The sequence below is a fragment of the Macaca thibetana genome, chromosome 4, assembly GCF_024542745.1.
Source record: "Macaca thibetana thibetana isolate TM-01 chromosome 4, ASM2454274v1, whole genome shotgun sequence".
Taxonomy (NCBI): domain Eukaryota; kingdom Metazoa; phylum Chordata; class Mammalia; order Primates; family Cercopithecidae; genus Macaca; species Macaca thibetana.
The window spans coordinates 24688906-24699276 of record NC_065581.1 but is presented as its reverse complement, the minus strand read 5'-3'; the positions used below and the strand labels follow the sequence as shown (position 1 = coordinate 24699276).

The 10371-nt window shown below is 42.3% G+C and overlaps 1 protein-coding gene across 3 annotated transcripts in view; it reads right to left on the bottom strand.

Annotated features, from left to right (window-relative positions):
- ACOT13 (acyl-CoA thioesterase 13) overlaps positions 1-10371 on the bottom strand; it is an 812642-nt gene that overhangs the window by 4544 nt on the left and 797727 nt on the right. For all 3 annotated transcript variants that reach the window (XM_050788247.1, XM_050788248.1, XM_050788246.1), the window contains one exon: positions 3016-3200. In XM_050788247.1, the coding sequence (XP_050644204.1) occupies positions 3016-3200 (185 nt within the window). The remainder of the gene's footprint in view (positions 1-3015; positions 3201-10371) is intronic.

Below are 10371 nucleotides of genomic sequence, written 5' to 3'. Positions count from 1 at the left end.
CTTAAGGCTTCAGTATTTATGGCTGGGAGGTATAAGAAAGGTGGATCTGGCCAGGCACGATGGCTCATGACTGTAATCCCAGCACTTTGGGAGGCCGAGGCGGGCGGATCACCTGAGGTCAGGAGTTCGAGACCAGCCTGGCCAACATGGGGAAACCCCATTTTTAGTTGAGATACAACTAAAATGCAAAAGTTACAAAATACAAAAGTTAGCCGGGCATGGTGGTGGGCACCTGTAATCTCAGCTACTTTTGAGGCTGAGGCAGGAGAATTGCAGGAACCCAGGAGGCAGAGGTTGCAGTGAGCCGAGATCATGCCACTGGACTCCAGCCTGGGCAACAGAGCAAGATTCCGTCTCAAAAAAAAAAAAAAAAGAAAGGTGGATCTTCTTGCTGGAAAGAACAGGCTTTTCTTGAATTCACATACCTTAATGTAAAGAAATGAAAAATGGCATGTTTAGTAGTAGCATGCCCAGTTTATTTCCCTAAGTTTTGTTTTAGAAGTCAAGAAATTTGGCTAACAGACATTAAACTCATGGAAGATAAGGAACCTTTTGTGCTACAGATGAGTAAACATTAAGTCCGGGGAATTTGGAAGTTGGCATTTTGTTAGTAATATTCTAAAATTTCCCCTTTTGTTATTTTGGAACCTCGCTTGTTTTTAACCTAAGTCACAGTCTAACAGGCATCCTCAGTCTGTATAATATAGAACTTGATGTGCAGGGGTGGAGTAAATTTGGTACCATGTCAAGTAAATCAAAGAGTGAATCAAGTGTTAATTGACTGGAACATTATTCATTTACTTTTGAAATAGCTCTAACTTTTGAAAGACCATGTGCTAGTTTTTGTTCAAGGGAATCAGTTTTTGAAGCTTAGGCAGCTCTTGGTGGCCAATGTTTTTGGCAACACATATTTGAAAGGCCAAGACTACGTTTGACTTACCGAAAATTCCTTAGGGTTGTAAAGGCAAAAGTACCTTAGTAGATCATGAAATGCAGTGCTAGGTTTGAAGATCTCTCTGCTCTTAATAGAGACTTTTAGGGAAAATCAAGTCATCAACTAGTCCTACCTCTTATCACATGAAATAAGGACTGCTGAATATGCACACCAGTAACATAAGCAGAGCCTTTCTTTTCTGTACATCTTAATTTCAAAAAGCATTTGGCTGCATCTTGTGATTTGCTTATTGTACCCTCAATTTATTTCCATAAAGAAGGACTAAATGTTTCTTAAGTAAACTTGATAAAAGATTTAGATTCCTTAAAAGCCTACATTGGCTGGGCAAGGTGGCTCACGCCTGTAATCCCAGCCCTTTGGGAGGCCGAGGCGGGCAGATCACAAGGTCAGGAGATGGAGACCAGCATGGCTAACATGGTGAAGTCCCATCTCTACTAAAAATACAAAAAAATTAGCAGGGTGTGGTGGTGGGCACCTGTAGTCCCAGCTACTTAGGAGGCTGAGGCAGGAGAATGGTGTGAACCCGGGAGGCGGAGCTTGCTGTGAGCCGAGATTGCGCCACTGCACTCCAGCCTGGGCGACAGAGCGAGACTCCGTCTCAAAAAACAAACAAACAAACAAAAAAAAGCCTACATTATTTCCATTACCCTCATACCTTATCACAATGACTCTCTCAACCTAACCTCTCAGTTAGATTTTTCTGTTGCTTAGGTGGAAAAAGCAGTTGTCTTGAAACTAAATCCCTGCGCCCAGCTCTTTAATGAATGGGGCTGCAGTAGTACCAGTTTATGTTGGAATTGAGTTTTTTACATTTTGGAAGTTCGGCCCTGAGGGGCACTGCTCCCTGATCATGTAGTTTAACTCAGAACATGTCTGTGTAGTCACAGGGAGAGATCCAGGATTGCTGCCCATTCTTAACACTTTGGGAGGCTGAGGTGGGTGGACACTTGAGGTCAGGAGTTCAAGACCACTCTGGCCAACATGGTGAAACCCTGTCTCTACTAAAAATGCAAAAATTAGCCCGGCATGGTGGTGCACACCTGTAATCCCAGCTACTAAGGAGGCTGAGGCAGGAGTATTACTTGACCCCCAGAGGCGGAGGTTGAAGTGAGCCAGATTGCGCCACTGCACTCCAGCCTGGGTGACAGGGAGACTCCATGTCCAAAAAACCCAACACTAGTGTTCAGTTTGTTAGAGTAAGATTACAATGTGTATATGAACTCTATTTTGAATTGTGTGTACTCAATATAATCCTCGTATTGTTACAAGTGGTATTTTAAAAATTAAATAAAATGTAATTTTTTGTAGAGATGGGGGTCTCGAACTCCTGGCTTCAAGCAATCCTCTTGCCTTGGCCTCCCAAAGCGCTGGGATTATAGGCGCGAGCCGCTGCGTCTGGCCCTGAATGGCACTTTTAAGGACTGTATGAAACAGTATGAGCCATCAGTCTGTGATTTTTCCCCCCTATATCAGTATACACATTAAAAGCTGCATGTTGCTTTTTTGAATGTTTGGGATCATTCCTCTTTTACTATTGATACACTTGAAAATTAACTGCTCTAGTTCTAGATTTTAAGGCTGTGGAATATTTCTTTTTTTTTTTTTTTTTTTTTTTTTTTGAGACGGAGTCTCGCTCTGCCACCCAGGCTGGAGTGCAGTGGCCGGATCTCAGCTCACTGCAAGCTCCGCCTCCCGGGTTCACGCCATTCTCCTGCCTCAGCCTCCCAAGTAGCTGGGACTACAGGCGCCCGCCACCTCGCCCGGCTAGTTTTTTGTATTTTTTAGTAGAGACGGGGTTTCACCATGTCAGCCAGGATGGTCTCGATCTCCTGACCTCGTGATCCGCCCGTCTCGGCCTCCCAAAGTGCTGGGATTACAGGCTTGAGCCACCGCGCCCGGCCTAGGCTGTGGAATATTTCAAGACAAAATCTATAGCTGCAGTTAAGGAGATAAGCGGCTAATTGAATCTCATGCGTTACTAATAATATAAATGTGTTTAGTCTCAGTTGTTTAGACAGGTATCACACAGAAGGTATTTGGAATACAGTTTGGATACATACGTTATGTTCATATCGACACTGACTCCGGGTGCTCCCCTTTCCGTGCATAGCAGAGCCATTGTTGATATGTTATCTACTAATGTGGCTGTCAAACCACCATGGAGAGTGCCTAGTGTATTGGTATGCTCTTCTTCTACTTTCATTTCACAAATCACTTTCCCAGGAGCAGCAGAGACAAGAGTAACCTAAGTATAAAAAAAAAGAATCCTGAACATTCATTCTGTAGAATTAGAAAAGCCCAAACAGCCCATGAAGAACAATGGATTGAACTGAATCTTCTGAAAAAAGTTGACTCAGGAATTCAAGTAAATCACCAATCTCTCTGATAGAAACTGACCCTCATGCAAGTTATTTTTAAAGAAAAAGGAGTGTTTAGTGAAAAAATAGTAGTTTTGGCTAATCTCCACTCTTCTGCAGAAATCAAACATTCAGTCTGAGCTTTTCAGTCATATGTATGACGCCTGGCATTTTTTAATGTCTCATTGGACCTTTGATGCCAAAAAAGACACCCAGCTGAGATCTGTTAACTCATAATAGTTTCAATTTGTTGTTTCCTAGTTTTGTACAAGCAGAATGATATTAACATTTTAAGTCACTTAATGAACAGTTCAACTTAAAAGACAAATTCAGTCACTGAGTTACTAGCATTTAAGAAAAACTTTTATACTATAAACCCATGTTAGTATAAAGTATAAGTGTAACAAATCCAGCAAAGTAAGTTACTGCTTTTAAGGTGTAGCCCTATTTACAGTAAGTATAAGGAAAAAGTATTACATGAAAGATAAACATATACAACAATGTATTTAAAATTTTATGATTTTTGGCTGGGCATGGTGGCTCACGTCTATAATCCCAGCACTTTGGGAGGCTCAGGCGGGTGGATCACGAGGTCAGAGTTTGAGACCAGCCTTACCAACATGGTGAAACCCTGTCTCTACTAAAAATACAAAAATTAGCCGGGTGTGGTGGCGCGCCCCTGTAATCTCAGCTACTCGGGAGGCTGAGGCAGGAGAATCGCTTGAACCTGGGAGGTGGAGATTGCAGTGAGCCGAGATCGTGCCATTGCACTCCAGCCTGGATGACAGAGGGAGACTGTCTCAAAAAAAAAATTATGATTTTTATATCAAACATCTTTAAAAAGACAACTTATAGAAAGGTAAGTTTTCTTATGTATTTATGTTTAAATTACTAGGAAAAACCACCATGGTATAATATTTAGAACTTAGAGCTGAGCCGTGAATGGAATGTGCCGCATCCAGCAACATTAATTTTCGCTCTCACTAGAGGTGTTCAGGAAGAATATGGATGAATATTTGGTGTGTCTGTTGTATTTGGGAGTAGGGGGATGTCTCAAGTATTAAATGGTTGGTTATATTCTAGATAAGTACCATTTATTAGGCACTGTGATATACTAGGCACTGCGCCAACCACTTACATGTACTATATATAGTAAGGAAGAGACAACATCCATTTGCAGAGAACTTAAATTCAGAGTGATTTATTTTCAAGGTCACCCAAGATGTGATAAAAACTGAGATTTAGATGTAAGTCTTTCTACCTTCTTATCTCCCTAATCACTAACTATATATAAGTAACATCTCTAGGTATATAGTGGCCTTTATGACTCCCACCAGGAAGACATTTGAGAGTTTCACAAACCACCTATTTAGTGGTTTTATTGTTGAAGGCTCTGAAAGGAAAACAGAGCCATGAGATATAAAACATCCTAAACAATATTATGTCATGTTTTGCACAACAGGTAAATCAATGTCAAAAATAAATTTTGAACAGGATCTTTTTTGTTGTTGGTTTTTTTGTTTTGTTTTTTGTTTTGAGACGAAGTCCTTTACTGTTGCTGAGGCTGGAGTGCAGTGGCTTGATCTCGGCTCACTGCAACCTCTGCCCTCCAGGTTCAAGTGATCCTCCTGCTTCAGCCTCCCAAGTAGCTGGGATTATAGGCACATGCCACCACACTTAGCTAATTTTTGTATTTTTAGGAGAGATGAGCTTTCACCATGTTGGCCAGGCTGGTCTCGAACTCCTGACCTCAGGTGATCCACCGGCCTAGGTCCCAAAATGCTGGGATTAGAGGCATGAGCCACCGCGCCTGGCCTATGATCATCTGTTTATAGCAATAAATGATCTAGCCACAAGATGTCCTCATAAACTAATAATACACAACCGAGCAAGAATAAGGTGTAAACTCACTTCATTCACACATTTATGTGATTCTTTATAGCAGGCATTGGCAATGTAAAAAATGAATGAAGTTTAATCCCTGCTCTTAGCGGGTTCAGTGTCTAAAGAAAGAGATAAGCACATAAACTGCAGTGGAAGAAACTGTTGTAGACAGAATAAATACAGGTTTCTTGGAGTAAAGATATCCAACTTTTGAAAGTGTGTATTTCAGGCCGGGCGCGGTGGCTCAAGCCTGTAATCCCAGCACTTTGGGAGGCCGAGACCGGCGGATCACGAGGTCAGGAGATCGAGACCATCCTGGCTAACCCAGTGAAACCCCGTCTCTACTAAAAAATACAAAAAACTAGCCGGGCGAGGTGGCGGGCGCCTGTAGTCCCAGCTACTCGGGAGGCTGAGGCAGGAGAATGGCATGAACCCGGGAGGCGGAGCTTGCAGTGAGCTGAGATCCGGCCACTGCACTCCAGCCTGGGCGACAGACCGAGACTCCGTCTCAATAAAAAAAAAAAAAAAAAAAACTAAAGTGTGTATTTCCAAGGAAAAGACATTAGGAAAGGCTTCCTGGAGAATGACAGCTGAGTCTTGAACAACAGGCAGGAGTTTGCCAGGTGAAGATAAGGGGAAAATCCAGGCAGTTTAAGAAATAGAACTAAGGCCAGGCGCGGTGGCTCAAGCCTGTAATCCCAGCACTTTGGGAGGCCGAGACGGGCGGATCACGAGGTCAGGAGATCGAGACCATCCTGGCGAACATGGTGAAACCCCGTCTCTACTAAAAATACAAAAAACTAGCCAGGCGAGGTGGCGGGCGCCTGTAGTCCCAGCTACTCAAAAAAAAAAAAAAAAAAAAAAGAAAAAAAAAAAGAAAAAAAGAAATAGAACTAAATATGAGCAGCTTGTAGACAGCAAAGGTAGTTTTAATGTGTTGTTTTTGTTTTTGTTTTTTGAGATAGAGTCTCGCTCTGTCACCCAGGCTGGAGTGCACTGGCGTAATCTTGGCTCACTGTAACCTTTGCCTCCCAGGTTCAAGTGATTCTCCTGCCTCAGCCTCCAGAATAGCTGGACTACAGGTGCGTGCCACCACACCTGGCTAATTTTTGTATTTTTAGTAGAGATGGGGTTTTGCCACGTTAGCCAGGCTGGTCTTGAACTCTTGACCTCAGGTGATCCACCTGCCTCGGCCTTCCAAAATGCTGGGATGACAGGCATGAGCCACTGCACCTCAGTGTTAATGTATTTTAAGGCACAGTTTGTTCAGTAAAGCTTAGTTCTTAAAGTTCCATTTGATTACCTAACTTTGGCTGGGATGGCAAAATGTAAGACAAATATCAGTTAGATTTTTCTAGTACAGAATACTGGTTTTGATTTTTTCCCCCCAACTTGAAAGGCCAAAGGACATACTAATAAAATTGTTTTAAAATTTACATTGGAATAGAGAAAATTTTGTACTGGGAAGCCTGATATGGCAATATAAATGCCTTTATATATTCAATTCTTGTCTCCTCAAGTCAAATAAGAGAATTAAACCGACGGAAGATGATGAAGGAATGTCCCGCCCAACCTCCCAGAGCTAATAAGTAGTCTTGTTGGGGAAGAGGCCAATGCAAAGCTAACTTCTTTCTGATGAAGAAGGGGAACAGGGAGAGAACCCTGTGAAAAAAACATGTCAGCCTTGTTAAGATGGGCTGTAAGGCACACACTTGTTTATTCAGTTATATCAACATAGCTAACTCCATGTTAGAGACCATGCTGAGCAATTTGCCATGTGCTGTCTCAGTGCTGCCAATGTCTGAAGTGAATACTATTGTCTTCATTTGACAGATGAGAAACCGCTAGTCTAAGTTTAACTAGGATGTCTCAGGTTTAACCATTATGCAAAACAGCCTGCCCTCACATATCACCTGGACTGCTACAGACAACTGGGTCCGGATTCCTTAGGTGTCTTGGTAAAGATGGTATGGAGGCTTTTATGATGTCAAGGGGTCAAAAATTTACCTGCCATGGCCTAACCATACAGAGAACTGTCCAGATATGTTCAGTCCCAGGATCCTGCAGGTTGGACAATTGCAATAGGTTGGCAAGAACTTTTATGGATCAGCACTATTTGCCACAATGGGCTCCTCAGTATATCATAAAAATGCTTCCATGTACACATGCATATACAGTAATCTGTCCCTTTCATATAGGGCCTTATATCATGCTGTCTCTTTCTTGTACTTCATGCATTCATATGAGTTTATATGACTTCGTCTGTGTCATCCCAGCACTTTGGGAGGCCGAGGCAGGCAGATCACTTGAGGTCAATAGTTCAAGACCAGCCTGGCCAACATGGTGAAACTCTACTAAAAATACAAAATCAGCCAAGCATGGTAGGGCACGCCTGTAATCCCAACTACTTGGGAGGCTGAGGCAGGAGAATCCCTCGAGCCTGGGAGGCGGATGTTGTGGTTAGCTGAGTTCACACCACTACGCTCCAGCCTAGGTGACAGAGTGAGACTCCGTCTCAAAAAAGACTCAGGTTGCCATAGCCCCTCACCCTCTCCCATCTGAGCTAAAATTCATCACAAAGAGACACTGCACGTGACACAGAGTCTGTCCTCGCTTTTTCAGTAAAGACAGGGAGAAGGCTGCCTAATAACAGCAGTGAAGAGGCTGTTATTCATCACTGAGATGGTCCTTTATGAAGCTGAGTACCAAGAATTTTCTTTAAGCCTTGGCATTTCAGATCATTCTGGTCTTTAAAAGAGTTGCATTCTGCTGAGCAGTGGGATAAATAAAGAAGCCACTGCCATCACTGTAAGTGCTGCTGGCTGCTGTGCAACTCACCACCTCTGCCTCTGCTAAACAGATACAGGAATGTATGTCTCTGGCTCAGTAAGGGTGTCTGTAATGGGCCTAAAGCACAGGAGTGTGACATATGGTATGAGAAAATCTGTGTACATAAACATGTGAGCCACCCCAAAAAGAAGACTGTATACAGAAGCATAGAGAAAAACAGTCAGTCTTAATGGATGAGAATTTTCTATGTGTATATTTGTGAATAAGGCTGTTTTCAAGCAATTTTCCCTGATGATGGACGTTGCTAACTTTCTGTGTGACACTGCAGATGACAGGAGTTCTAAGGACAGTGTATGAATGCACTTTCATATAAGCAGGAAAGGAGGTAAAAAGACAGGATGTGGCAGTGTGAAGGGGTAGCAACAGCAACAAACACAGATGACATTTATGTTCAAGGGGCCCTAAAAAGGTATATGCTATAAAAGTACCATGGTTCAACCATATTGCTGTTATCAGTCCGGCATTTCTGCTTTATAATGTATGTTCTAGTAGCTTCATTACACAGGTGATTTCCGCTTAATGGTTAAGAGTAGTGGTTCTGGAAGCAGACTTAGGCGAGACCCTGAACTGAGGATTCTCCATCTATAGAGATAACGTACTGTACTGCCCTTAATAGAGTTTTGTAAAAATTAAGATTAAAATTCAAATTAGGACAAGGCCTGGTACATCACAGGTGATCAAAACACTTTAATTTTGGGAGACTGAGGCAGGAGGATTGCTTGAGTCCAGGAGTTTGAGACCAGCCTGGGCAACAGAGCAAGAACCCAACTCTATAAAAATTTTAAACAATGAGCCAGGCATGGTGGCATGTGCCTGTAGTCCCAGCTCCCAGGGAATCTGGGGTGGGGAGCATCGCTTGAGCCCGAGAGGTCAAGGTTATAGTAAGCTGGGATCGTGCCACTGCACTACAGCTTGGGTGAAACCCTGTCCCCAAAATAACAACACTTTAATTTGCATCCTTATTATAAAAACTATTATTAAACAGAAATTTTCGTTTATATAATTTGGCATGTGTTTTCTTAAAATTATTTCTATTGCTGAGGTCAGCTATGACCTAACTACAAAACTCAAAGGACCCTTGGCAGCCTCTCTCTTCCTTCAGTGACCTCTCAGCATTAGGTGACATCATGAACTTTTCCTGGGCTTCCCTTAACTCTCATGACACCACCTCCTCCTGGCTTTCCTCCTACTCTACCAGCCACTCCCCAGTCTCCTTTGCTGGCTCTTAAGTCTTAGATTTAACTAGTCATTCAAAGACCAGACTTGATATTGGATTTACTCAGAAGGATATAGGATATATTTCTCCCCTGAGTTGTTGCAGTTAACTTCCAATTTATCTCCCTATTTCTGCCCTTGCCACCACCCCCATGTTTGGTCTCAATATTAGCAACAAGAGTGCTCCTTTGAAAATATAAACAGTGCTTGACAGAAAACAACAGTGCAAAAGCATTCAGCATGATCCTTGACTTTATGTTCAGATAAAACTATTGTTAAGTTGAAAGTATCTCAATCTATGATGGGCTTTTCCCAATGCGACCCCATCGTAAGTCAAAGAGCAGCTGTAGAAGTCAAATTATGTTACTTGTCTGCTTGAAACCCTCTCTAATGGAGCCCTCAAACAATGAAAAGCACAGCAATGGAAAGTCTGAGGGCCTTAACACTTTCTATTGCCCTTCCTGGAACACTCTTCTCCTTCAATATTCATGACTTTCTCAGGTCTTTATTGAAATGTCACTGTTTCAGTGATATCTTTCCAGTTAAGATTTAAAATTGAACTTCTTAAAAAAAAGAACTTACAGGAATATACATCTTGGGGCAGGGTGGGGGGTGGATTTCAGTTCTCCTGCACCAATACTCTATCTTCCACCTTTATTTTCCTTTATAGCAATTATCACCATCTAACATACTATGTATTTCCTTTACCTATTTTGTTTAGTGTTTGATTTGCTCCACTAAAATAGACCTTCCACTGCGTGCAGGGGTTTTTGTCAGTTGTGTTCACTGATGTATCTCCAGTACCCAGACGAGCAATGTTTTAGTAGCTAACATACATTCTTTCCTGAAGGAATGTATGTCTCTGGCTCAGTAAGGGTGTAGGCACACAGTAGGCACCCAAATATTTGTTGAGTGAATGAATACACTGAAACTTGAAGGTCAACGAGGAGCATTCTATAACAATATGCCCAATATTTAGTGACTTCAGCAACTAACTGAACAAACTATAGGGAGAATATTCTATGTAAAAGGCATTCGACTGGGCACCTTCCACTAGGCACTAAAGTTCCCTTTGACAAATGGTTATTAAGCATATGGACTTGTTCCCAA